The 27175-nt window shown below is 42.4% G+C and overlaps 5 protein-coding genes across 11 annotated transcripts; 3 read left to right on the top strand and 2 right to left on the bottom strand.

Moving 5' to 3' along the window:
* The first annotated feature begins 431 nt into the window (after window positions 1-431).
* On the top strand, window positions 432-6700 carry LOC135583009 (filament-like plant protein 7). 3 transcript variants are annotated; one of them, XM_065169482.1, is made up of 7 exons: window positions 432-788; window positions 2128-2229; window positions 2309-2376; window positions 2497-2629; window positions 2745-5244; window positions 5327-5387; window positions 5903-6700. In XM_065169482.1, exons 3-7 carry the CDS (start codon window positions 2323-2325, stop codon window positions 6416-6418), a joined length of 3264 nt encoding a protein of 1087 aa, XP_065025554.1. In that variant the 5' UTR covers window positions 432-788; window positions 2128-2229; window positions 2309-2322; the 3' UTR covers window positions 6419-6700. The 3 variants fall into 3 exon arrangements, with proteins under 3 accessions (XP_065025554.1, XP_065025553.1, XP_065025555.1); XM_065169481.1 differs by lacking the exon at window positions 2128-2229 and having other exon boundaries at window positions 433-788; XM_065169483.1 differs by lacking the exons at window positions 432-788; window positions 2128-2229 and adding an exon at window positions 809-947.
* Window positions 6701-7754: 1054 nt separating this feature from the next.
* Window positions 7755-9721, top strand: LOC135648684 (WUSCHEL-related homeobox 4-like). Of its 2 annotated transcripts, XR_010501038.1 has the most exons (4): window positions 7755-8086; window positions 8168-8431; window positions 8524-8735; window positions 8872-9721. XR_010501038.1 is itself a non-coding variant. In XM_065166574.1 (3 exons), the coding sequence occupies exons 1-3, from the start codon at window positions 7847-7849 to the stop codon at window positions 8668-8670; spliced, it is 651 nt and encodes a 216-aa protein (XP_065022646.1). In that variant the 5' UTR covers window positions 7756-7846; the 3' UTR covers window positions 8671-9721. The 2 variants fall into 2 exon arrangements, 1 of the variants encoding a protein (XP_065022646.1); XM_065166574.1 differs by having other exon boundaries at window positions 7756-8086; window positions 8524-9721.
* A 476-nt stretch (window positions 9722-10197) lies between these two features.
* LOC135650083 (RNA-binding protein L-like) lies at window positions 10198-16304 on the top strand. 4 transcript variants are annotated; one of them, XM_065169200.1, is made up of 10 exons: window positions 10198-10562; window positions 11313-11375; window positions 12100-12184; window positions 12322-12396; window positions 12650-12728; window positions 12924-12963; window positions 14263-14369; window positions 14458-14527; window positions 15855-15937; window positions 16027-16304. In XM_065169200.1, exons 1-10 carry the CDS (start codon window positions 10239-10241, stop codon window positions 16073-16075), a joined length of 975 nt encoding a protein of 324 aa, XP_065025272.1. In that variant the 5' UTR covers window positions 10198-10238; the 3' UTR covers window positions 16076-16304. The 4 variants fall into 4 exon arrangements, with proteins under 4 accessions (XP_065025272.1, XP_065025273.1, XP_065025274.1 ...); XM_065169201.1 differs by having other exon boundaries at window positions 12653-12728; XM_065169202.1 differs by lacking the exon at window positions 12650-12728 and having other exon boundaries at window positions 12924-12959; window positions 14318-14369.
* A 273-nt stretch (window positions 16305-16577) lies between these two features.
* On the bottom strand, window positions 16578-19619 carry LOC135650082 (probable arabinose 5-phosphate isomerase). The gene is made up of 3 exons (XM_065169199.1): window positions 18919-19619; window positions 17748-17971; window positions 16578-17027 (listed from the first exon to the last, which is right to left on the bottom strand). Exons 1-3 carry the CDS (start codon window positions 19567-19569, stop codon window positions 16871-16873), a joined length of 1032 nt encoding a protein of 343 aa, XP_065025271.1. The 5' UTR covers window positions 19570-19619; the 3' UTR covers window positions 16578-16870.
* Window positions 19620-23864: 4245 nt separating this feature from the next.
* LOC135650122 (uncharacterized protein At4g06744-like) lies at window positions 23865-25478 on the bottom strand. Its single transcript, XM_065169278.1, has one exon. The coding sequence runs from the start codon at window positions 25365-25367 to the stop codon at window positions 24003-24005; it is 1365 nt and encodes a 454-aa protein (XP_065025350.1). The 5' UTR covers window positions 25368-25478; the 3' UTR covers window positions 23865-24002.
* Window positions 25479-27175: the final 1697 nt, after the last annotated feature.

A 27175-nucleotide genomic window follows, 5' to 3' on the forward strand; every position in this document is an offset into this window, starting at 1 on the left:
GATACTCTTGTCGTATCTCTTTGTCTGTTGCGACGTGCACCTCAGTCGACCCGCCTTGCCATAGGAGGTGGCGGTGGAGCCCAGGTGGGCCCTATGTTTCAGTCGTCAGAAGGTCGGTGACTCATGGGCGCCATGAAGTGGCGTTCTTCATCTCGCAAAGCGTTTGACTGAACCAACCAAACAAGGTGATTCGGATAAGCTGTTCTTGTATGGATTACAAAACAGAAAAACCGACCTTCACATTGGCTAGCGCCTGTGGGGCCCAGATAAACTAGAAAGGACTCTTCTGCTGGTTGGCCCTTTCACGACACGGGATCTCCGCACCCGGCACACGTACGCCACCGCCTCGACTCTCGCGCTCGATCGGCTGCCTCCGCTCGCTCTTCCCTGCTCGCCCGTGCCATCGAAGCCAAAGGCATCATCATCAGCATCCATGGTGTGCTCAGCTTTCACAACCCGTCCACTTTTCGTGCTTCCGTCTCTTCTTTTCTTTTTCTCCTTGATGGTCTCTGCCCACCTTTTTTCTCTCTCTCTCTCACCCCTTCCCCCCACAAATCCGTGTTCCTTTGTCCCACCAACCTGACCATGCGCATCCCTAGAAAGAGAGAGAAACAATAAGTTGAAAGATAAAGAGCAGCTTGGCTAGTCTCATTACTCGACACCAACCCCTCCTCTCTCTCTCTCTCTATCCTTTCTTTCTTGCTTCCCCTGTGCACGGTTTTGTTGGGGTGGCTGTCCTTGCCTCCTTGCTCTGACGCTCTGAGAATGGAGTTTCTGGGTTGAGTGAGGTCAGCTAACTTGACCACTTTGCAGCTTTCTCTTACCTCTTCGCTTACACATGATGCATTTCCAAAGCCTTTCATGTTCTCTTGCTTGTCTGCCTTCTTTCCTGTTTGGTGGTGTTTGTTTCGAGCTGAAAGTGGTGCATGCAATTTCTTGAAAGATTGGTTAGTTTTGCTTCTTGAAATCTTTGATATCGAGCGGTGCATCTACCTCTTACTTGAGCATTGGCTTACATCCAAAAGATTCTGGATTGGCATTTGAAAATGTTGATTGGAATCTCTGTCATCTTTAGGTTCATTTTGTAACACCCAAACAATCATACACACAGTTAATGAAGCATTGCTACTTTACCTGAGGAGTTGCAAAGTTTCTTGAGCTAGTCTTATTGTAATGAATTTGGATCCTTTCATGAAGTCATCGACCTAAAGGTAGAGAATATGGTGAGATTGGGGATGATGTGTTTTGAGTTGGTGTGAGAAGTGTATAGCCCAAGTCCCATGTCTGCAAGCTATGTAAATTTACATACTGATGCATATTCTTGTGTATTTCTACTCCCCTAGTATGTTTTCAGCTGCTAATGTGATGAAAATGCAATGTCTACTTGGAAGCAAATGAAGTTAATTTTTGATGTTCCTTGAGGAGAATTGAACTTTTGAAATAAATCAGAATCAGTAATCTTGTTGTCTGCTTCAAATGTTTAGACACTCCAAATTTGTTGAGCAGTACAGACTAGAAATTTTCAGAGCGTTTAAAGGCAAGCTTGTCAATTCTGTTCCAAAATGGCTGTTCCTGTCAAAGTATATTTGTCCTAATAGTTGAATATGGCATCCTCTATCATGTGACAGTTCAAATTTCGGTCATTTCGGTCCCTTTTTTGCTGCAGTGACCTTCTGTCTTTTCTGTTTATATGTGCATATATGTTTGAACGAATCTAAAGAACAGGATATAAATGTCGATAAATATGATGCAAAAATATACACCAATATCAAGAGGGGAAGGACCCAATATGAATATATCTTACACCAATAAGAAACCTAGAATGGCATGGAAATCATTGATTTGATTAAATAGGATCCTTATCCAAAGAAAATTCTGTAGTGGAGGAATTATTTATGCTCTATTTGTGCCCGACTCGTTACAAAACAACTGGAACGGACACCACTTTTTTGCTTAATTACTGAACACTCTTATTCACCGAGAAGCTTTGTGTAACGAAACATAATGTAGATCCTGCAATAAGGACCTTGATGCAAGATAACATTACCTTGTATGTTGATCGAGATGCACATTTCAGACATATGCAATCGTCATTCGAATTGTTTAGAATATATTCTTCCTTTTCAGTTGCCATCTCTTTTTTCTGTCGTGCTTCAGAGGACATTGCTGGTGCATCCATCTGAGAAGTTTATGTTTAAGAATGCTGAACAGTCAAATAGGATGCTTTAAGTAGTTTTATTGTTATTATTTATTTCATCCTTTTGGGTATGGCCTCAAATTCTTTGTTCAATATTCTGTATGCATACAGGAACTTGTCGAGTCATGGATAGCAAGACATGGCTTTGGAAGAAGAAGTCTTCAGAAAAGAACATCGAGGTAAGCAGTAATAAGATCTTCTGCTTAATTGTTCTCTGCCTTTTATCCTTCTCGTTTCTGTCCCATGCATTGCCTTCTTATGCTGGGAATGGTTCTAAAATTGTTTGCACATTAATTCAGAAAGAGAAGGCCCTTGAGTTAGAGAGATCCTTAGAGGACTTAAATGAACAACTGTCATCTGTTCGAACCGAGTCCAGTGCTAAAGATGATCTTTTGGCAGGGCAAGCCAAAGTGGCTGAGGAAGCAATTGCAGGTTAGACATTTCGTTCTGAATTTTTGTTTCTTGCACTAAATTTACATAAACATGATGGACTTCCTGAAAGTTCTTTTGTTTTTGTCTTAACAATTAACCATGGTCAACTTGTTAGGATGGCAAAAGGCAGAAGCTGAAGCCCTTTCTTTAAAGCAACAATTGGATGATGCTTTACTTCAGAAAAAAACTGCTGAAGAAAGAGTGGTTAATAGAGACATAGCATTAAAACAATGCATGCAACAGCTTCATGCTGTTAAGGAAGAACAGCAGTTCATTATTACCAATGCTGCCTTAAAGATATCACGAGAGCAGGAGAAGACACGGACATCAGAACAGAAATTGGTTGAGACAAATAAGAGGCTCGCTGATTTAGTTTTGGAAAATGGCAACCTCAATAGAATTCTAGATGTCAAAGAGCAGTTGCTCAAAGAATTGAGTGAATCCAAATCCAAGTCAGAAGCAAACTTCACCGATGTAAAGTCTAGAGTTGATTCCTCAGAGAAACTCAATGATTCTCTAAAGTATGAGCTGTGCATGCTTCAAAAGGAGCTTGAGATTCGAAGTGAGGAGAGAGAATTCAATCACCGATCATCTAATGCTGCTCATAGGCAACACCTAGAGAGTGTTAAGAAGATTGCTAAGCTAGAAACAGAGTGCCAAAGACTCCGTGTCATGGTCAGTAAGCGGCTGCCAGGACCAACAGCTTTAGCTAAAATGAAAAGTGAGGTTGAAATGCTGGGTAATAATTCAGTTGAAACGAGGAAGAAAAAGTCAACTTCCACAAATGAAGCCTTCAATATAAAGGATAATATTTTTGAAGGCTCTCACAATGCATCAAACAAGAGCGGTGCTTCCCTTGTCGAGAGATTACGTTCCATTGAATATGAAAACAAGATTCTCAAAGAATCATTGACCAAGAAAAACAGTGAACTTCAGGCATCACACATCATGTTAGCACGTACTACGTCCAAGCTATCACAGGTTGAGAAAAAATTCGAGGAACTATCAAAAGGGCATGCTTGCATTGAGCTAGCAAGAAGCAGCCCAGCAACAAATGACTTGCCACTTTCATCAATTTCAGAGCATGGTGGCAATGAAGATGACATTAGCTGTGGTGAACCATGGGCTTATACTTTAATTTCTGAACTGGAGCACTTCAAAGGTGGAAAACCAACCACATCATCATGCAAAAGTGCTGGAATATCAGAGTTGAGTTTGATGGATGATTTTATTGAGATGGAAAAATTAGCAGTAGTTTCTGCAGACAAATATTTGGAAAGTTCACTCAGTACATTGGGAGATTGTAATTCATGTGTGACCACTAAAGAATCGTGTACAGGACCTGATTTATCAGAAGCAACAGGTAAGGAGCTTGTTCCAATCAAGGATCTCTCCCATTGCAGCGAAGAAAATAATGAAAATCAAGTTAGGTATGTATCATTTGAAAGCCAACCTAGTTGGCTTCAGGATATTTTAAGGGTCATCATACAAAAGCATCATATCACGCAAAAAAGTTTGAATGCGATTCTTGATGATGTTAGAGTTGCTTTGGGAGTTTGGAATTATTCTACTGAGGCAAAACACAAAGATAGCTTATACTGCAGTGACAATTTACTTCAACAACCCAAACACATTTCATCATATCTGATTGATGGTGCAATCAATACAGGCATGCTGAACGCTAAAAGCGGTAGCCAACTTCGTCAGTCAAACTTGGAAAAATCAGTTTGCAAGCTTATTGAATTGGTTGAAGGAATCATTCAGAGAAATATAAAAAGTAAAAATGGTCAACATGTACTATCTGGAGATAATGAAAGCACATTCACACACACTAAATCTGCATCAGCAAATGGATATGTTGCTCGTGCATTTCTGTGGGAAAGTTCTGAACTTAATGTGGTTTTACAGAATTTTGTTACTGTTTGCAGTCACATGTTGAATGGGAAGTTTGATCTTCAGCAGTTTACTTCTCAAGTAACTTCAACTCTGGACTGGATTATAAACCACTGTTTTTCGCTTCAAGATGTTTCAGACATGAAGGAGACTATCAGGAAACAATTCGACGCGGATGAATCATACAGGGTTAATGAACTAAAAGCTGTGATTTACCCAGCCAAAAAAGTAGGTAAGAGAGATGCATATGAAGAATCCAATATTACTGCAGAGAGGAAAAGACCTTTATTATCTGCATCAAATGGTCTAAATAATTTGTCCAGAATAGATGATATTGAATCCAAAGTGAAAGATGAAAATGAGCATCTAAAATATGAGAATATGAGTATGGAGCTTAGAAGAAAAGATTTGGAGGAGAAGCTGAAGACATTTAGTGATAAGAATGAAACACTGGTAGCTCAGCTCCGGAAATCAGAAAAAAACAGTGCCAATTTACAAATAGAATTAGCAGCACTTAGGGAGTCTAAGGGGCAAATTGAAGACCAGATTATAAACCAAAAATTGATTAATGAAGATCTTGGAACACAGCTAACAGTTGCAAAGGCAGAATTGAATGAAGCTCGTCAAAAGTTCTCAACCCTTGAAGTTGAACTTGAAGAGAAAAGTAATTGTTGTGAAGAATTAGAGGCAACATGTCTTGAACTGCAGCTTCAGTTGGAAAGGTTAGACTGTTCACTTTGTGGGTTTTCTTTTAACTGAAATCTCATAAATATGATCTGATCTCTTTTACAACATCTGGCACAGTGCTTCATCTAAGGAAACTCCAAAATACATCATGCGGCAAGAAGAAAAGAAAATCCAGGCAGTAAGTTCTGTAATTCTACTTGCTGAGCTATAGAAGATTTATCATGATTGTAGTACTTCATTTACAGTTTTCTTGATAGCAAAAACTTCTTTGTAGATTTGTTTATCTAAAACTACTCCATTCCTGTTTTATGTTGATTGAGATGTAGAGCAGATTTACAAATTTGCATGTCACCTAATTTGTTTAAGATAAAGTGATCCAAATTTGCAAGTAAAAGTGCCCTGTACATAAGAACATGCAACTACTAGTTCTGTGGTTCATAGGTCACAAGTAAGGGATGATATGATCGAGATCAGCAGAATGCGTCAGGTCAGATCATAAGGATCAGGATCAAACAATCTAGAAATGAAAATTTTAGAAAATTCAAAAGATGCTTTTACCTTCATACATTATAACATATCTAATATATTCCTAAATATATTAGACAGAGGTTGCAAATTTAGTCTTGTAGCTTTGCTGTTGCAGTAGTGGTACCTTATCCTTGTTTTGCTAGAAATTGTTGCATGATCTTGCAGGAATGTGATATAGTTGCAGCTTCAGAAAAGCTTGCTGCTTGCCAAGAAACCATCCTAAACCTGGGGAAACAGTTAAAAGCATTGGCATCACCAAGAGATGCACCACTATTTGATAAGGTGACATTGAGCCCTGCCGTAAAATCCAATCATCGGCTTCAATTGCTTGATCATTTGAGAGCAGAGAATCATGCAAAACATGAGGAAACCAGATCTCCTAACACGAAGGAGATCATATGCACAGAAGCACCAAAGCCACCGGCTGCAGCTTCCAAGAACCACAGTGCAGGTTCTCTATACGAACACAAGATCCATACGAACCACGGCCACAGAAGTTCAATTAGAAGTATCATTCAGCTCTCACCAGAGAAGTCACCTGATATGCTTTGTGGTTTGGAAGTTTCTGACAAGCACAAAGGTGGGACTGATCCAAGAATGCTCTTGGTGGCACCGAAGAGACAAAAAGGAGGTGTTAGATTTCTGAGAAAGCTTTTTCTGGGAAGGAAGAGAGAACAATGAGAAGCTTGTCCTTCTAATGGGTGAAGCTTCTCAACCAAAGGAACAGCTCTTAAACTTCACTGGTAGCAGAGACACAAGCATTGGCATGCTTTTGTTGAGCGTTTTGGTGTGCTTGTAGCATGGTTTGGAGTGGTGTAAACAGCTATGTTGGTTTGTGTCATCCTGTATGTAGTTTCCTTTTGCTTTCTTGCCCTTTGGTGTCATGGGAAGTAATAATGTCAGGTTGAATGAGAATGTAATCTCAGTTGCTTGAAGATGATGAGCTGCAGCTGTTCCCATTGACATCCTTCAGCTTGTTCTTTGCTGATGAGAGGTATCAACATCTCATAACATCTACAGAAATTATACAGAAAATGAAGTCCTCAAATGATCTCTCTCTCGATCAATCATGGAATAGGCTCTCCCAAAATTTGCCAATCTAGTAGCAGCTTGATTGGTTTAATTCTGCCAAAGAACACAGTTTAATTCTTCAAGTCTTCTGCCATTTGTCATTCCTATTCAAACCAGAAGTTTGATCCATATCTAATCGATCACCAGAACCCCCTAAATCTTGCAAGCCAATCACAAAAGCGACGGAGGATCCTTGTTGCCATTTGTTTCCCAGCACCCACATCCACCGCCACCTCCACCATCATCATCATCAATTACACCACCTCCTCCATCCAACTCACACGGATGCATCATCTTCTTCTTCTCCACCTCACTCCCTCCCCCCTCCTTTTGCTCCCTTTTGTTCTCCTTTCTGTGGGTTGTAGGAATCTTTTTGATTGCATCTCCACCGAAAAGCCAGGAGGACTGATCATGAAAGCAGAAAACCCCGACCGATTGGACGGGCCAGCACTCGCCTTCCGATCCAAAACCCAACACTCTCCTCCTTTTCCTCCCCCTCCCTCCAAAGTCAAACTCCTCTCATCATTTGGTCTTCCCTTCCCATGCATTCTCTTAATTTCTTCCACACATTTAAACAACATATGACTCGTACCAACAACTTCTTTGAATTAAAATATTATATAAAAATATCCAAATTCTCTTAAACTTTCTTATCTTATAGCCATTTTGAATGGATATTACTATGAACTAAAAGCTAAATTAATAGTCAAATAATGGTCAACTATACAGTGAATCTCTAAATTACACGGAACAGTAGGAAACAGTGTTCTTTGTGCCCACATATAAGAACTACTGATATGCTTCTGCACTTCAACAGTATCTCTCGGTTGCTTTCAGTATATTGACGCATGATCACTCCCACCTTTATACAATGAGAACCAGCCACCTCCACAACATGGGAGTTCTCCATGTTGAAATGTAGATCTGATGTATACCTTTGCCCTCTCCTGTATCACCACCTCTCTCACACACAGTATAAATACCGAGCTTGTTGCTTTCATGTCCATCCTTTCACATAGCTCATAAGTTGAAGCAGCCATGAAGGTCCACACATTGGGGTCATGGGAGCAAGTCCCCTCCTCCCCTTCCACCTCCTCCTCCCTCTCCTCTTCCTCGGCCAACAACCCCAAGCGCCTCCGTCCGCTCGCACCGAGGCTCACCTCTGCTGCAGTCCCTACGACGGTGGCAACGGAGATCTCTGCCCCTCCTAAGTTGAGAAAGAGCTTCAGTTCTCCCATGACCGCCAAATGCGCCTCCATAGACTTAGATGTCTCTCTGGTACTGCGTCATGTGTGCTTGTCACAATTCTCTTGCTTGTTCTGCTCGTGGAAGATTCATGGTGAAGAGAATTGGGTACAGATACAGATGCAGTCAGGGGGAACGCGGTGGAACCCGACGCCGGAGCAAATAAAGCTACTGGAGGCACTGTACCAGGGCGGCTTGCGGACACCAAACCCGGTTCAGATCGAGCGCATCACCGCGGAGCTCGGCAAGTACGGGAGGATCGAGGGCAAGAACGTGTTCTACTGGTTTCAGAACCACAAGGCACGCGAGCGCCAGAAGCAGAAACGCAGCGAGCTCGTCGCCCTTGCGGCTAGCGCCGCTCCTCTTCCCCATCCCGAAGTATGAAGCACGATTCTTGGAGCTAATCGTGAGTAAGTTTTCGTATGCATTGCTTAGCTTTAGTTGATAACTGGATGAAGGTGCAATTACAGATAGAAGAGACGAAGGAGTTCCATGGCGGGAGCTGCAAGCGCAAGTGCAGGAGCTGGGACAGTCTCGAGCTGGACGTGGAAGAGGAGGGGCCCGGCGACCGGACCTTAGAGCTTTTCCCGTTGCACCCAGAGCGGAAGCAGATGTGATGGTTGCCACAGAAACATGAGACTGTGGTTCCCTGTCTTCTTTAATCTTCAGCTTCTGTGAAGGGGTGGCTGTCTCTTTCCCCTCATGTTGAGCCACATCTGTGTCGTTCTTCTTTGGAAGTCCACAGACTCTTTTCCCCCATCACTGTCCTCCCTAAAGCAACCGCGAAATTGAACGCCTTTTTCTTTTGTCAACTACAGTTGGCGGAGGAGACCTGAGAGCGTGCTTTCCTGCCTTTTCGTGCTGCGCTTTTCCGAGACTAACAGCCACCACATTGCTTCTCTTTTGTTTCGATGCGAACTCTCGCACTGGCGGGCGGCCTGCGTGCATGCTTTCATGTCCGTCGTCACCAGCAAGTGGCTGTCAGATAACCTCAGCTGCTCGTCGCAACCAGCAGCATGCATCGACATGGTAGCTTGCTGTTGTTAGCTAGCGATAGTTGGGGACATGAGAGTAGCACTGCTGCTGAGCTTTCTGGGACGGTGAAGAGCAAGAGCATGCAGCGGCTCCTCCACCTTAGTGTTTCTGACACCTGAAAGAAATGCCCACCTGAGAAGGGCACTACACCAGTAAGTGCGCCAGTCCTGTCAATGACACTCCGGAACTGGCGATCCTCGTTCCGTTCCTTGCTTTATGCCCATCACCATGTCTTCTTTGGACGACCACCATAGCTGGGGACGGTGGTGCAAATCCATACACAATCCATCGGCACAGCTGCTGCTGCCTGTCACAGCCTTTTTGACGGTCTCCTCGCTTGACTCACCGGCGACGTGGCACGCCCCGGTTCGTCCGGCCAAACCAGGCCCACCTCGGGATCGACGAGACGGGCCCGGTCGGCCGACCACCATCGGTAAGGCATGGACATGGTGAGCCCAACCCTGGCGTGAGCGTGCGCAAGGCACACTCAAAAGGCCATCATATGGTAGGGGTTTCAGCTACAAAGGCAGTAGTGATATGGAATGGAGTGTTTGTGGCCGAAGATGTTGCACAAAGCAGTACTATGTAGCTTTATCTCTTGGCCTGTGATTAGTAATGGAATGGAGATAAAAGTTCCCCTTCTTCTCTTCCAAACTGTTGTTGTTGTTTCATGATATTATCTTCAAAGTTCAAGTCAATTGACCACTGGTCTTCTTCTTCATGCCTTTCTCCATTCAGTAGCAGTCAACCTTGCTTAGAAGGGTACTTGTTTAAGGAAAAGCTGCTTTCGACATATTGCTTAAAATATTAGTTTAATAGATGAATGAAAAGAGAGAAAAAAATGTTAATCGAAAGATAATATTAAATATTAAATCAAGGAATATACTTTAGCTTTTGGTATCTCAACACGTGGCAGCATTATATCATCAGAAATATAACTGTGATTTCATACTATTCACATAACATGAAAAAAAGAACTCAATTTATTGATCTATTTTTATAAATCATTTTTTCCTTATATTCGTCATGGAATTTTATATCTTTTATTGGATCCGGATACACTCCAGATCCGACCCGTTTCAGAGAACACTGTTGTTTATTGAGCCCACTCGCCGGACGCTTCGCACTGCGGTTACTGGTCGCGCTCTCGATGGACGAGATGGCCGCCGCTTACTACCACCCGCCTCCGGTAGCCGCCCACTACCCCTACTACCCTCCGCCGCCGCCGCCGCTCACCGGGACTCCTCATCCGCCGTATCACCACCACCTGCCGGCACCGGTGCCGCCGTCCCGGACCCATCTCTCTCCGCAGCACTACGGTACGCCCGCCGACCATCCCTCGCGTGATGAGGTCAGGACCCTATTCATCGCGGGCCTTCCCGACGACGTGAAGCCCCGCGAGATCTACAACCTCTTTCGCGAGTTCCCTGGGTACCAATCCGCCCAGCTCAGGAGATCCGGCCAGTCGTCTCAGGTGCGCATCTTCTTCGCTTTTCCTCTCCATTGGTCTTCTGACTTGATTATTGTTTCACGTGGTCTAGTTTTATTGACTCCCAGAGTTAGGGTTTCGAAGTATCGAACTTAGAAACTGATCGAGGAAATAGGGCTTTCGGTTCTTTTTTTCTTTTGACTTGAGAATTTATTGATTGATCGTTCTTCTTCTGTTTCATTTCAAACTCAACTTGATGGAGGTGAATGCTGGCGTACTGATCTTATTTCCCAAGTGTGAATACAAAATTCAGAAGAAAACATAAGATTATTTCATTGATTTATGACAACTATGTGGCATCAATTAAGGCCCATATATTGTGTGCCATGGTTGATGTATCAGGCGAACTAAAAGTTTGTAGGAGGAATGGTACTTGTTAAACCTTTTTTTATCAATCAGAGTCGGTGCTGATTTGCTGAACATCTTCATCATTGTTGAAGTTACATATTGATGTTTTGGGTGTTATTAGTTATCAATATTATGAGTAGATAGCCTGTACACAAAAGTCAGATTTTTTTTTTCATCACTTATACATCATCTACTATGAGGGGACACTCATAAACACGTGAAATTGAATTTTGCTGTTTCCTTTTCCATTTTCCTTCCATGATTGGAGAGAAAAAGGGCTAGTAGCATGCTGCAATGACCTGTCATCAGTTTTTTGGTTTTTCCACTTTTATGTTCCTTTGTGCTTGATTGCTGATGGACACTAATTTGGGTTCTCCATTTTTGCAGGCATATGCATTCACTGTTTTTACAGACCAACAGTCGGCACTCTCTGCAATGCGTGCTCTAAATGTATGAAGTTTAAATGCTGTTTTGAAAATGGATTCCAAATATTGTTCTTCGGGTTTTCTTATTGGAATTGATGCTTGTAGTTTTTTCTTTGCAAGTTGTATCTGTTATTGCAAAATCCTATGTGGGGACATGCAATTCACAAAAGCAAATGCAGCAACGTACATACTGATGTGTACTTTCATGGTCTAAATAAGCATAAAAAAAGTCTTATGTCATTTGCATGTTCTCTATGATTGTAATTTCTACTATTACATTTTACAATATTACAAAACATTGACCACAATCTTTCATCATGTGTACTTTATCTGTCTTATCACTTGAATAGCTTCATAAATGCCTAAATGTTCTTATTTTCACCTTTCCATATGTTTTCATTATTTATTATTTAAATTTTATTGTCTGTACTTAATTATCTAGTGCCTTGAAGGTTTAATATAAATAAGTGCATACGCTGCTGCATAATCGTGATTCCTTGTCCATTATCATGCTGCGCCCATTTCTACAAAGCACTGGTATGGTATACCTGCTATAATGTGCAGTTGTTTGATGCTTTGGATATATGGTGAATGGAGTTGGAAAAAATGGTGTTCATATCTAATTTCTTGCAAACCCTCAAAAATTCTAAAGATCATACTCTCTGAAATATTTAAAAGTGGAGATTGTATTTATTGCCATATTTGTGTAACTTTTTCAAACACATGGTTAAATCCGATATTGCTGGCAGGGACTAATGTTTGATCTTGAGAGAGAATCAACTCTATACATTGACCTTGCAAAGTCTAATTCTAGGTTCAAACGTTCACGAACAGGTGCACAATTTAGTTTTCTCAATATCTTCCTTTTGTGTAACACATAAGGTTCCTATAGTATCCCATCTATTAACTTTCATCATTACTTGAGTTCCTATCTTTTGAAACTTGAACCTGTTATGTCCTCTGGTAAGCAGATGATGGTGTATCTTATTCTTACGATAAAAGAGTTAGAGGATCTGTTGCATATTCAAGAGGCTTTTCAGATTCTGGTAATGACAACCATTCTTTGCATGTTTAAGTCATCTTGTATCGGCAATGTTGATGTATCCCTACTTTCTAGTAGGCATAATGCTACCTGAGATTGGCTTCCTTTAATAGATTTTTTTAAAGAGTCACTGACTGCTCTGATTTCAGTTCAACTATTTTAGCTTATCTCTAGTGGTAGCTTGCAATAATTACTCACATGTAACACCTTCCTCCGAAGCTCACGCATACACATGTTTCGCACATTCTTCACACTAGCAGGTGCTGGAAGCCACATTCACATGCCTGGAATGGTTAATTCTGCTTACAGCTTGAATGATTTTCCCTCTGCACAAAGGTTATGGCACACTACTTTAAGCACAGCTTTGCTACTTAATTTGATTTTTTTTTTTAAACCTTGCTAAATACATTTTCTGTACTATATTCCTTTGTTTCTAGTCTGGAACATAAAAGTTTGAAAGATCAACTTAACTTGGTTTTAGTTCTACTGTGGGGTTTCTGACTGACAGTTTCCTTGTGCATGTGATTGCAGCCAAACAAATTTTGGTTATGAAGCAAAGCATAAAATGTTGGTGAGCTTTACTTTTCTACTTACATCTCAATCATTGTACTATGGTACCCAAGTTCCTTATTGACTTTCCAGTGCATTGTATTACTTTTCGTGGATTACTATGTGTTCTTTTGTTTCATGTACTCCACAACTGGATCATAAACCATCTAGCTAGCTTTTCAGAATAAGACAAGGACTTTTGTTTAAACATCTGCATATTAGAAAATACGTACATCTCCTTCTTTTCCAGAGTTTTGGTGATGAAACACTTATAACTATCCCTGTCTACTTTCACAAATGCATTTCTGGTTAGTCTTCTCCACTATAGCTCTGACATTTGTTAGATTTAATTCACTTTCTATAGCTATTTAAGAGGGCAAAAATAAAAGGATGAAATTTGAGTCAATTAATTGCCACCTTGTAATTATGTTTAAGTGGTAAACTTATAGTTGGATAGGGGAAAATATTGGACATACATATCTACTTTTCTCCTTCATGTTCATGTGAAAAGAAACATAGATCTTTTTTATGTGAATTCATATTGGTGGGTTTCAAGATTGGAAGTGTGGAGGACGATTCTCTAAGAGGCTTTCAGACTTTATGTGCCGTTGGCCTAGCGGTTAATATTGTACATTCCTTTTTGTGCTTATAAGGTCTTTGGTCAATAGTAGCTTCTTTTCCAAATTTTTGTCATTGTTTGAAGCAAGCATCTTTACTTGCAGACCTAAGTGACCAATGTGTGAACCGCCAATATAGCTTCTTTGTTTGCAAGTGTAAGGCTGCATATGTTGACCATTTCTGGATACTGCATTGGCTGGAGCCCTTTGTCTTATACATGAATCTAGGGTCAAAAAAACACAGGATTTACTAACAGTTGGATGTATTTATGGTTTGTATAAGTTACACTCAGCTGGATTTCGGCATAGCTCAGAGACATCATAGACCCAACCTAATCTAGATTATATTTCATTTTCATCAGTATGCTTACATACAATTCATATCGTGTTATTGTATTATATTTTCTGCCATACTGAATGTCAATGAGAATTTTAAACAGTATTTTGAATTGATGTATTAAGTAAAATCTCAATTTAGATGCCTCCATACTTAAATTTCTTTTACTACCTGCTGAAATTTCTTTCCCTGATCAGATGCTGTTTGCTTATCATCACTCATGGACCTGACTACATGAGAGATTCCTTCATGTTTCTTTTTTAGCTTTTGGAAAATTTTATTAGTCCTACATATAATGATGCATGGTTTAATTGAGAAGTTATTCTATTTTCTGTGCCTTATATGAGATGCTACTATGATTTCACAGAATAATTCAACTTACACTCCTCAAAGTAATCCCCCATGTCCAACACTTTTTGTAGCTAATTTGGGTCCAAAGTCTTCTGAGCAAGAGTTAGCACAAGTTTTTTCAAGGTTCTAAGTCACTTATATTCATTTGTGTTTATTTTTAATTATTTTCTTTTATTTGCTACAGTTTATACAAGCTTGCTTTTGTATGTAGATGCCCAGGATTCTTGAAATTGAAGATGCAAAACAAGAATGGAGTTCCTGTTGCATTTGTTGATTTCCAGGTATCTATTATTTTCCGTCACATAAATCTAGTTATGTAGATCCATAACTGTGTTTGCCTATATTTTTGGGGTTTTTTTTTCCTCTTCTTAGTGTACTAATCAAAGTCTGATAATTCTGTCTTCTTTGTTGGGTGGTCTACCAAACTGTCAACATTTTAGCTAAATACTGCTTGCTTTAACTAACATGATGTAGTAGTTATCATGACCCACCTGGAGTAACCAACATTATCTTCATTTTCTTTTTACTAGTTGCTGACACGTGATAGAAGGGGTTTTAGATGCAAATCATGATTTGTTACATTAAACTCCTTGTAAACTACTCAAGTATAAGTAAGGACCTTTCTGTTTAAGTTTACTAACAAACAAGGTTCGTTGTACCATGGCATACCGGGCAATACGTATCGGTTCGACAAGGGATTGGTATGAGCAGTACATACCAGTTTGTCGATACATTTCATCATATTGTGTGTCAATATGTTGATACGTACTGTATCGATGACCAATTGATACATCGGTATAGATTGGTAAGACGAACCATGCTAACAAGGACCATCAAGATAACTCATGATCCTTCTGAGTCTTCTTGTTTTGACATCATGATGCAATGTTACTTAGCAAAACTCGTGCAAGGAAATTATTTAAAGAAAAAACTCATGATTATTTTTTGTAATTATTTAAGCATGTCCAAGATTTTAATGGTAAAAGAATTACTATGAATTTTGAAGCATGGATACAGTTATAGACTACCGATACAACTTGATACAAATAAGCCAATATGTCAAAATTTAAACAAATAGGATTAGATATGTCATGGATATTCCCAATGGAGATGTTAAATGTTTATTTATGGTGTTAGAATAGATAGTTATGTATCACGATTCTTGATAAATAATGAGTAATTTATGAGTACTATTGTACACATTTGTATACCTTTTATAACTCTTTCACTGAAAACTTTTCATGGGATTATCTTTGACCATCAGTCCCCTACTAGAATCAGTTTAAACATCTCAAACTATAAGCATAGCTTAACAAGCGATATTGGTTCCCAAGTAGTTCTTGATTTTAAGACTAGTGTATTTTATCTGAATTTAACTCGGATGGTATTATGATAGGTTGACATTGAGTTCCGTAGTTATTCGAATGTGGATTTCCACAATCAAGATACTATTATGGCAAGAAAAGATGTGGCTTATTCCTAACCCGACATATCTATACTTGTACTTTGAGGCAGACTAAAATACTTGTACTTTGCGCACCAAGCGACTTGATTTTGCCATGTTGTCCTCTTATGTCAAATTCTCAAGTTACTTTCTGCTTTTTACAGGATACCGGTAGTTCCACTGGAGCCCGAAATCATTTGCAGGGTACCATTTTGTACTCATCAGTTGGGGAGGGCATGCGCTTGGAGTATCCTTTATAAGTTCATGTAACTTCTGATTAAGTCTTGCCATTGAATGAGCCGTATAAACAAGATAGTTTCCCTAACAAGCATCCAGGTATGCCAAATCGCGCATGGGTCTCCGAAAACGTGAAAAGAATACATAAGTTGCTCAAATCTGAAACCTCTGAAGATTCTATTCTCATTTTATCATCTGATCCTTGAACATGTGTAATTTTTTGACTCGATCTTTGTGTGGGGTTTGTTCTTAGGTTCACGGCAGTCGTGTATGTATAGCTTTCTAGGTTGGGTGCAATTTGCTGTTGAATCTATTTTGTTGTCAACATTGACTTAAGAACACTACTGAAATGATAATGTAGCTGCTGATGTTGATGATGGTTTCTGTTGCATGCATTAGCCTTTTAGAATGTGCTCTGAGTTGCTCGACTGCTCTATCATACTCATTGAGACATCATTGTATTAGTTCTAGCAGATTTCAATTGGCATATCAAACTGAAACTGATCATTGTTCGGGTTGGCATATACCACATGTTGACTGGTACTTGAATCCATGGCAAAACCATTCATTAGTCGAAAACCGCTGACTCTGTTTTACCCACGCATCATTAGCTTGAAAGCTGCCCAAAAATTTCACTGATAAACCATAAATATCATGAATCTAATATTTGCTATATGTTACATTAACTTATGGTAGACAACATGAGCAAAGCACACGTTTAATTAGCACAGTATGTGCAAATTACACGTATGCTTAAAAATGCCTTTGTAGATTAATATTACACCAACAATGCTAGAGTTCCTCAACAAATGAGTTGCCTGTATGCCCCCTTGCTAATTTTTGGGCAAAGGAATGAAGTGAGAGAGATACATCAACAACATAGAAGCTGGAATGCCAAGCCTTGAATGCAAAAAGGAATAGACAAAAATAGGCTGAATTTGGATCACAAGCCTGCTGAAACCAGTCCATGCAAGGTGATGATACCAATCACGATGTTGCAGTCATCAACGACAGGTAAGAACTGCACAGCAGAAGGGGGTGATTCCATCTTCTGCATTGCCTCGACTGCCATGGCGTCCGGGCTGATTGTTCTTGGATTTCTGTTTGGCAAAAAGAAAAACTAATTCAAAGTGGTTTCCAACTTGGATGGCCCTAAGTTGATTCCTCAGCTGAAAAGGGAAGGATGAACCAAAGATGATAAAACATACAAATATACTTTGTAAATCAAATAATTCATATGAACCGATGCTGAGGAAAGAGACATTGGAATGAGATAAACATCAAAATGGTAATGTCTGGTTGGTTAGACCTACTAGTTTCACCTGCCAAGATAAGATTTGAGGATTCATGCAATGAATCAGTGTTTCAGGAAAGGCAGCTCGACGAGGAGATGCTTTTCCGAGTCTGTTGTCCGGGATTGAATGACAGAAAAAAAAAAAAAAATTCAGTTTGCACCATTTTGTCCCACAACATGCAAAATCCATTTTCGATCAAGCGATACCTATTACAATCATATTGTGGTCAGAAAACTATTGCAGTTTTCTATTATAATGCACACGAGTGTTTTTGTATAAAATTGTTATGTTCAGCACCATGCCTTTCTCTCTGGACTGATAATAGAGTTGTGTTCATGTGTTGGTAATCCAAAAGCAATTAAAAATGAAAGAGATATCAAAATGAAAGAGACATCAAAACACTAGGAAACATTCTAACATGTTGCACATCTCAACAAGAATCTAGAAATGGGACATTTGAGAAACTGGACTCCTCTAGGAACAAATTGAATTCAGAAATTCTACTAAGAAAGATATATCAGCTACCTGTTGCACATCTCACCAACTGTGAGATTGAAGATGTCGGCACCATTGGCCTTGAGCGTGCGCCGGAGGTCACCATCCGTAAAGGTTCCAATTAGATGAAACTCCTCATCGACGACGAGCAGACATCCACACCCTTTGCTTGTCAACTCTGTCAACTGATCCATTATCATGTCTCCTTCCTTGCACAAAGGAATCTCAGTATTCTTCTTCATTACATCCTTCACCTGCATAAGAATGGCTGAATAAGTATAGCATAAGGCAAAACAGCTACCGCAGTTTTAACATTAAAGTGGAAACATGTTGTGTCATTAGTACATAATTTTATAATTGTCCTACAGATTACTCAAAAAGAAGGCAAGGATACAATGTCAATGTAAAAATTGCAGAGAATGACAATTATTCCGACATAATACAAACTATGCCCAACCAGGAAATGTATGATGCAGAACATCTGCAATCCAGAATCTTACTTGTTGGTAATTCCACAAACTTGAGACACACTGAATTCATCCTCATCACAAAGCATAAAGCCAGGACCGAAGAAGCAAAGATTAATATAAAATACATTTCTCATCAAAATTGCTACATGAATTTATGAATGCACTAAATGAACTACATTATCTCATAATGACTTCACAAGAGACACAAATCCTCCATCAGGGAGCCACATTTCATGTGCATAAGAAGAAAATTACTAAAGCAATGCAGATATGGGTATTCTTTACATTGTGGAATATACATTACAAAATCTACATCAAAATTTCCTTATGATCAACTATTTCTCCATGGGACAAGAAAAATCCACCCAACAGTGAACCTTCTTCGTTCTGTATACTCTTTCAATCTCAAAGGAGGAAAAGACAACTCTAGATGGGACAAGTTTTGGTGTTCAGCAGAATACAATGTGCAGATATGCTCAAATTGCCAACCTGAATTGTAATACTAAGGGAATAAAATCCAGATCAGAGCAAAATAATTAAGCAGCTGCATAAAGACCAGATCAGAACCCATTGCCAAACAATCCAATTCATCTAAATATGATGTACTTCTTGGGATATCTTCAAGAGAAAGACATTGAAATTGCTCTGACACGGATTTGGACAATGTCTTGTAGATAAACCAGTCTTGTTAAGAGAACAGCAAAGAAACAAATAATGAGATCTCAACCAACCTTAAAGATGAGGCTTTTCCCAATCTTTCCGGCGGGGTGGTTGGCCGCGTACTGCTCTTTGGTGAGCCGACGCGCGGCCATGAGGGCAGCGACGACGGTGTCCCCGAACACCATCTGGATCGCCGCCGAGGTGACCGGTGCGAGACCGAAGGGGCAGAGCTCGCGCTGGAGGGGGAGGTGCACATTGACGTCGCAGAGGGCGGAGAGGGGGTTGCCGGAGCCATCGGCCGCAGAGGTGAGCGAAAGGAGGCGCGCCCCCTTGGACCGGGCGCAAGGGACGAGGGTGAGGAGCTCCTCGGAGGCGCCGGACTTGGAGATCAGGACCAGGAGGTCGCCCGGGAAAACTGCGCCGAGGTCGCCGTGGAGGGCGTCGACGGGGTTGAGGAAGGAGGCGCGAGCGAAGCCGAGGGAGGCGAGGGTCTGGGCGAGCTTGTGGGCGACGATGCCGGACTTGCCGACGCCGGAAAAGAATATGGCGCCGGGGGCGTCAAGGAGGGTCTGGGCGAAGTGCGCCGCCTGGGCGAGGTCGAGGTGGTCGAAGAAGTGCTCCAGATTGCGGCGCTGCGCCTGGAACAGGAGGCCGAGCTCGCCGGTATCAATCTTCCCGGCGGATCCCGGGAGGTCCGGCATTGGGGGCGGCAAAGATCCCATCTTTGGACTTCTTCTGGTCTACAGGAGGAAAAGGGCATGGAAGAGTCCGTGACTTCTATGGGCGGAGCCCATTGAAGTATACGTACCCGCCGCACAAGCCTGAGGTCTTTAAGGTGGGCTCCGCGCGGACTGCGTCCCTTCTGTCCAACAACAAGGCAGGTGCGGCCGTGGGTCGACGCCCAAATGGGCTAGATGGTACCTCAGACGTGTGTTTAACGGTGTTGCGAGCCGAACGAACGGGCAACGATTCCGCGACAGCCGATTGGATCCAGAGATCTGATTGTGGATCTTTTGCAATAATTCTTGTAAATCATTCTACAAAATACCTCACTGAGCTCGCCAAATCCCGTCGTCTCCACATCTGACTTGCGGGTCCCGCTACCCAACTGATACTATGCTTGGAGAGGATCCCCAGAATGCGTCGGTGGAAGATGATGTGCCGAAGGGGAAAGCTCAGGACCCACGCTGCGGTGGCAAAACGCGGAGCCCGTTTCCAACTCCCTGGAATCAGCCACCTGCCTTATGATTGGACGCACACTCGTTGTGGGACCCGATTTCGAGTCCTGAGCTGTTTAAGTGCATGTCGGGTATCGCGATAACGGGTACCAATAGGATGCATGGAGGTGGTATGATCTAAAGCCACGTGTAGGGCGTGATGGTGGGGATGGGCCCGGTCAAGAACAAGCTCGTTAGTTTCCTGATCGGATCGAAGGAGATCCGACAGTGAAACTGATTCGGATTCGGATATTGTTACTGGGCCGGCATGCACAAACTCGGTGTGCATGCGGCCATGGAACCTTCGCTTCATGAACAGCTTCGGCAGGCATGTTCCGGCGACAAGAGCAAAGGGGTGATGATTGCAGCGGCGAGCGACGCCGTCCGGAACAACAGCGCGGCCTGCTGGGGAAACCATCGGGTGAAGTGCGCGGGTGCTACGAACCAAGGCATTGTTGGGGATGGAGGAGCAAGAAAAAACAAAATACTACGATACGAGTAAAAAGGATCCTTTTGACTCAAGAAAACTGATGTAGTATTAAAAGTAGGAGGATTGAAAAGACACTTACAAGATACCAAATGCACACAGACTCTCTATCTTCCTCTCCTCAATCTCTCTTTCTCAATGTCTCTTGGTAGATGAACTACGGTCCTATTTATAGGACCTAATGACAACCACCCTATAACTACTAGATCATGATCAAGTGGTTATTGAAATCATCATGTAACCACTAGATCATGATAACAATCTAGATAGATAACTATGAATCATATCTCAACACTAATTCACGACATAAGATAAACATGCTTTCGGACTGATTTGGTGAGGATATCCGCAACTTGCTCATCCGTTCCATAATACTTCATTGTGATGGCTCCACTTGCCTGAATTACTCTTTAAAACTCCTGCACAATCACTATCAGTGAAACCAAATAATTTGCATTTAAATTTTGTTTTGAACATCCATTTTAACCCAATCACTTTCTTTTCTTTCGGTAGATCCATTAGCTCCCAAGTTTCATTCTTCTCGGTTGACTTGATTTCCTCCTTCATCTTTCATTGTTTTTCTCCATTCCTCTTTTTTAACTGCTTCATCAAAAGTTGTCGAATCTGAAATAAACAAAGCAAATGTTGAGTTATAAATTTCTGTCAGTGATCTGAAATTTCTTGGAGGGTGAGGAATCCGAATTTGAACTGCTATTGGGTAAGGTTGATGATGAATTTGTTGGAGCAGGATCTGTCACTTGATTCTGCGGAGTGTCTAATTCTGCTGGAATCTGCATTTGTGTTTCACCTTTATTGGTCTCCCAATTCCAACTTGCCCTTTCATCGTCTAACATTTGGTTTCATACCATACCAAGCCTCAAAAGGAGTTCGATTCATAACAGCCTTTGTTGGTGAAATATTCTACAAGTGCCTTAAACTTTCGAAAATTATCAAATGTTTCAGATTTCAATCTCAAAAAATATACCCAACTCATGCGACTATAATCATCCGTAAACAATAAAAAATATTGACTTCCACCAAATGATTTTGTATTCATAGGTCCACATAAGTCAGCATGAACTAATTCAAGACAATTAGATGCTCTCCATGCTTTTCCAATAGGAAATGGTTTTCTACTTTGTTTGCCATAAATACATCCTTCACATACATCAAGTGTATTAATCTTAGGCAATCCAAAAACCATTCCTTTTTGACTTAACAACCTTAAATCTTTAATGTTAAGGTGTCCATATCTTAAATGTCATAGACTAGACTCATTCTTTTGAGTTGTGATAAGCGCATGTCTTTCAATATTTGACACATCAAGTGGAAACATCTTGTTTTGTGTCATGCAAACATTTACTATAATCAAACCAGATTTTTTATCTCTAATAGTGCATGAACCATCATCAAATATTACTGAATATCAATCATTTACTAATTGTCCAACACTCAACAAGTTATGTGATAAAGTAGGAACAAAAAAAATATTATCAAGGTATTTTACCTTTCCTTGATTTGTCTTCACCTCAATTGTTCCTTTCCCTTCCACTTAGATCTGCTTGTTATCTCCAAGTCTAACATTCAACTTGTGAGTCTCATCAATATCTCTAAATATTGATTTTATGCCTGACATATGATTAGAACATCCACTATCCAGAAACCAAATATCATTTGCGATGTTATGAACATATGAATGAGTCATAAACAACTTACTATTTTCTTCATTTTTCTCCACATAGCTTGTTTGCTTTTCTCTTTTCCAGCAATCTGCCTTCATGTGACCAAACTTTTTACAATAGTGACATTGAATTCCACTTTTGTAATTTTTTTTATCATAATTTGATTGCCCTTGTTCATCATAGTGTCCTCTTCCTCTTCCATTTCCTCTACCACGAAATCTATTTTTTGTCTTCTTTTGAAGTAGAAGACTCCCCTTAACCTAAAATACTTTTTCTCATAAGATTTCATTTGACTAACAATTTCAGTCACTCGAGAAAGAAAATCTTGCACCGATTCATTGCTTTTCATGAACAAAATTTCAAACTCACGACGGAGGGTTTGAAGTTTTACCATAATGATGTAGTATTAAAAGCAGGAGGATTGAAAAGACACTTACAAGATACCAAATGCACACAGACTCTCTATCTTTCTCTCCTCAATCTCTCTTTATCAATGTCTCTTGCTAGATGAACTACGGTCCTATTTATAGGACCTAATGACAACCACCCTATAACTACTAGATCATAAGGTAGTTATTGAAACTACTAGATCATGATCAAGTGGTTATTGAAATCATCATGTAACCACTAGATCATGATAACAATCTAGATAGATAACTATGAATCATATCTCAACAGGCATCCCCAGACATAGCCATGCCGAGGGACCGGCGTCGTCGTCACTATCGTCGACTACCGCCCGTTTGGGCGTCACGGCACCATCGATCAACCTATCTGATTGGACCTAATTAATGAGTATTTGACTACGAATAAAGACTCGGGACCTACAAAATATGATTATCTATAAATAATGATAAGATAAATATGAAATATTATTTTTTATATATTATAATATATATATATATATATATATATATATATATATATATAATTCTAATATGTAATGTAATTTGTAAGAGTAATATAATACAATTTCACACCACAAAACCAATTACAAAACATAGGCCTAACTTTGTCTCAGTAGCTCAAACAGTGTGTTGACCGACCCATTCTAATCAACGTGAGATGTGGGCTCCTACCCATGCAGGATTGACATGCCAAAACTTGGGTATTGCAACGCCAAGCACGATAATATCAAATGAATGATAGAGATCGGAAGAGTCCAAATAATGCGAGCAAGAAAAAAAAGGTCATGCTCGGACCACATAAAGATAAATAAAGGATGCTCGACAGTCACCTAACGCCACCTCTGTTCTTTTCTTTGCTTTACTAAAGGTGATTGAGATTAAAGAAGAGACATTTGCGATTGGATTCTTTATAGTAGCCACAAATTGGGTCCCTAAGAATTCCAAGAATGCTATTGATGAGTGGGCGTGTGAGAATAGAATGTGGTTCTTGACTTCCATCTCTTGGGAAGTCTCTTGACGACGAGGGGACAATGGGTAGCTATGAGATCCGATAGTGGGTCAGATTCTTTTTCCAATCAATTTAAATCATATTAAATTAAGGCTGATAAAGGTGTGTATATATAATTTAAAATATAAATATGAGAGAGGAAAGTTTTTTGTTTGTATTTGTTTTTGTTTTATAAAGAATAAAGGATGAAGAAGACGAGATTTGAGATCAGAATCTTACTATAAACAATAAACATTTGCATTTATTGTATTATTAATACGCTGCAATTGTTACAATAATGCTGGAATTTAAGTACAAGTAGATCGATGTCGGCGTCGAAGAGAGATGCTGCACTTGCTCTTGCCCTGTCTCGATCATGGCTCGTCATGGTGGCGCAGGGCCTTGTAGGTGGTGTATCCAGATGCCGGGCTTTTATCCCTGGCCCCGTCCACTGCCGGGGCCGACGATGCGGCGGAATCCAGCGCGTCCCTGCCCGCCCACGGCAGGTGGCATGGAATGTACTGCGCGTTGGGGCAGGTGATCTTGGGGCGGTTCAGGAACCAGGCGCACGCCTCCGGCGGGCGCTGGTTGGGCAGCCCAGGAATGCAGTTCTTTCTCACGTCCAACACCTTCTGCTGGATCAAGCCGGCGCAGCTGGGCGCCACCGACGTGAAGTAGTTGTCGGAGAGCGAGAGGTTCGCCAGGTGGCCGTACTTAGCCAGTTGGCACACCACGTCCGGCACCTCCCCGTAGAGCAGATTCCCCGCCAGGTTGAGCTGTTCCACCTTCTGCAAGCACCCGAAGGAGAGGGGGATGGGGCCGGTGATCTGGTTGGACCCGGCGTCGAACACCGTGGCCCTCTTCAGCAGCCCTGTTTCGTAGGGGAGGCAGCCGGAGAGCCGGTTGCCGAGGAACAGGACCTCGATCAGGGTGTCGCAGGCCTTGCCGATGGAGCTGGGGATGGGGCCGGTGAAGTCGTTGTTGGCGAGGGTGAGGTAGGCGGCGGTGGTGCTGCCGAGGTTGGCCGGGATGTTCTGGGTGAACCCGTTGTTGTTGAGGAAGAGCACGTCGGTGCGGATGAGGAAGACGGCGGGTGGGACGGGGCCGGCGTAGCCGTTGTAGCGGAGGTCGAGGAAGGCGAGGTCGACGAGTGGGAGCACGCTGGCGGGGAAGCCGCCGGAGAGGCGGTTGTTGCTAAGGTCGAGCTCGTAGAAGAAGGGGAGGCTGGCGAGGGCGGGGACGGTACCGCCGAAGCTGTTGGAGTTGGCGTGGAAGAGCGCAAGGTCGGGAAGCTGGTCGACGAAGCCGCAGACGGTAGGGGCGGAGAGGGTGAATCCGTTGAAGTCAACGGAGGCGATGGTGCGCATGTTGCTAAGCCCCGGCGGGGTCTCGCAGTAGAAGCCTTGGTAGCCGCGGCCGTCGTTGTTGCAGATGCGGAACCCCGTCCAGGAGCCGGTCTTGTTCTTGGGGTCGCAGGTGACGGTCTGCTTGAAGCGCTGGATGACGAAGTACGCGCGGTACTGCAGGATGTTCTCGAAGTCACTCGGCTGCGGCTGCCGTGGAGGAGGAGGAGGGCACTCGGGCTGAGGTGTCGAAGGTGCAGCGCCACCACCGACACCGATGCCGATGCCGATCTCGAGGGCTTCTCTGTCGCTGCCACTGCTGCTGCTTAGGGTGGGAACGAGCAGTACAGACAGGAATACCAATCGCACGAACCGGAAGCTGCGTCCAAAACCCATGTCTTGTGTCTGACCAGTAATCGCTTCTCACGTTTATGTTATATATACCTCAACGAGAAAGGTATCAGGTCGTGAGACGAACCTAATGAGTGGGAGACGAATACAGACAGACACAGCTGGAAGATTTGGCCATTGTGATGTATGTTAGTGTCAACATATTTATGCCGTGGCCTCGGGCCATTACGATTGGGTTTGAATCCGAATTATTGGAGATCTTTCTGAACGATTCTCGAGGCTGCTGAGATAACGGACCGCGGTGATCCGATCACAACGGGGTTATTGTTTTCTCCGGGAGGGGACCCCTCACCTGGGCCTTCGGTGGGAGGCATTTCGTCTTCGTCCCTACACACAGGTCGGGTCGAGAGAGCTCGGCCCGACCCCTCCGATGATCAAGTCAGTCGATAGTCTCAAGGGGTTTTTCTTATTTTATCTCCCTCCCTCTTCATTCCGAACGTGAGGGTTTTTATAGGGAAGGTCATCGCTTCCTGATGTGCTCGCTTATAGGGAATAGGATCGTACCTTGGATAACGTCTGACACCAGCATTGGCATTGCGTGAAGGACCGAGCTCTTACAGGATGGCGACGTGCCTCGATCGACGTTTTGATCTGCTTCGGTTAGGCACTGTCAGATCAGACCGAGGCAGGCGACCCTCGCAACTCCTCGATCTGTGTGACATAAGAGACTCACCCGGGAACAGATATCGTTACTTCGTATCCCATCATTATTATTACCCTCGTCGATGTATGTATCTGATCTCCTCGTGAAATGATTGAAGAGAAAGAAGAGGGGTAGCTCTCGAGTCCACGTTAATGGTGGTTGAGAGATAGCAGTCGTATATATCCATGCATCAAACTGTCGGCTGCTGCTGCGAGTGGTACCAACTTGCAGTCGGCTGCTAGTGTCACGTCACAGTACTAACGTCTCTCCCCCATCGTAAGTCTGCTGGAAGTCAAGTCCACGGAGAAAGATAATATAAACATATTCTTCATATTAAATTAATGAGTTAATTCTTCTACCGAACAGAGCTTGTAATTGCAGAAATAGCAAACTAATTTAGCTGTTTAATGATGGGAACAGATCACACTTTGGCCTCACAACACACCACATAAGCCACTAATTGTCCGGGTCAAGAAACTAACATCATCCACGATTTAGCCAACCTCCCGCCGAAAGCTCAACCATCGGCCAACGTCCATGGAAGGGCTTCCTTTCTCTTCTCCTTCTCTCTCTCTCTCCCTCTCCCTCTTCTCCCTTTCCCTTTCCTCTACTGCTTGTGCTGATTATGCTACAGCAGCCAATCGAAACCCAAAGCAACAGCTGGTGGACATGGAGACCGAGATGAAACAGATGACGTCCAAGTCCGAGTCCTGTCGAAGCCGCAGCACCCTCGACGCCCGCCGCGACCGCCACCATTACACCAGCCTCCGTGACATCATCATCCTCCACCGCCACCGCCACCGCCACCGCCACCACCCCGCCTACGCTCCCAGAGCTAGTCGCAGCGAGAGCTGCATCGTGATGACGTGGTGGCGGCCGCGGGGGCAGCGCGCGCCGGGCTGGCACGCGTGCGTGCGCGACCCGTTCGAGCGCTGCGTCGGCTTCGTGGCGCGGTCGGTCAGCCGCGTCCTCGCCCGCGTCGTCGCCCACCTCGGCAGGGTTTGCGCCTGGGGACGGACTTCCATGCGCAGCTCCACGTCCGTGTGAGTTGTTCCTACGCTGCAGGAAAACGTGTCATTTACTTTGCTGCTGCTTCTTCTTCTTCTTCTTCTTCTTTCTTCCAATACACTTCATGCAACTTCTTGTTAAT

Source organism: Musa acuminata, chromosome BXJ3-9 (assembly GCF_036884655.1).
Source record: "Musa acuminata AAA Group cultivar baxijiao chromosome BXJ3-9, Cavendish_Baxijiao_AAA, whole genome shotgun sequence".
Lineage (NCBI taxonomy): Eukaryota > Viridiplantae > Streptophyta > Magnoliopsida > Zingiberales > Musaceae > Musa > Musa acuminata.

What these genes read in the sequence shown, in the direction of transcription:
- LOC135650082 (XM_065169199.1), bottom strand. Translation starts at nt 19,569, where the DNA reads ATGGGATCTTTGCCGCCCCCAATGCCGGACCTCCCGGGATCCGCCGGG. An exon ending in GGAAAAGCCTCATCTTTAAG is followed by an intron (nt 17,972 to 18,918) that starts GTTGGTTGAGAT and finishes ATTCTTATGCAG; the next exon opens with GTGAAGGATGTAATGAAGAA. An exon ending in GTTGGTGAGATGTGCAACAG is followed by an intron (nt 17,028 to 17,747) that starts GTAGCTGATATA and finishes TTTGCCAAACAG; the next exon opens with AAATCCAAGAACAATCAGCC.
- LOC135650122 (XM_065169278.1), bottom strand. Translation starts at nt 25,367, where the DNA reads ATGGGTTTTGGACGCAGCTTCCGGTTCGTGCGATTGGTATTCCTGTCT.
- LOC135650083 (XM_065169200.1), top strand. Translation starts at nt 10,239, where the DNA reads ATGGACGAGATGGCCGCCGCTTACTACCACCCGCCTCCGGTAGCCGCC. An exon ending in CTGCAATGCGTGCTCTAAAT is followed by an intron (nt 11,376 to 12,099) that starts GTATGAAGTTTA and finishes TATTGCTGGCAG; the next exon opens with GGACTAATGTTTGATCTTGA. An exon ending in AAGAGGCTTTTCAGATTCTG is followed by an intron (nt 12,397 to 12,649) that starts GTAATGACAACC and finishes TCTTCACACTAG; the next exon opens with CAGGTGCTGGAAGCCACATT.
- LOC135648684 (XM_065166574.1), top strand. Translation starts at nt 7,847, where the DNA reads ATGAAGGTCCACACATTGGGGTCATGGGAGCAAGTCCCCTCCTCCCCT. An exon ending in TAGACTTAGATGTCTCTCTG is followed by an intron (nt 8,087 to 8,167) that starts GTACTGCGTCAT and finishes AATTGGGTACAG; the next exon opens with ATACAGATGCAGTCAGGGGG. An exon ending in CTCCTCTTCCCCATCCCGAA is followed by an intron (nt 8,432 to 8,523) that starts GTATGAAGCACG and finishes GTGCAATTACAG; the next exon opens with ATAGAAGAGACGAAGGAGTT.
- LOC135583009 (XM_065169482.1), top strand. Translation starts at nt 2,323, where the DNA reads ATGGATAGCAAGACATGGCTTTGGAAGAAGAAGTCTTCAGAAAAGAAC. An exon ending in GGCTGAGGAAGCAATTGCAG is followed by an intron (nt 2,630 to 2,744) that starts GTTAGACATTTC and finishes TCAACTTGTTAG; the next exon opens with GATGGCAAAAGGCAGAAGCT. An exon ending in CTGCAGCTTCAGTTGGAAAG is followed by an intron (nt 5,245 to 5,326) that starts GTTAGACTGTTC and finishes CATCTGGCACAG; the next exon opens with TGCTTCATCTAAGGAAACTC.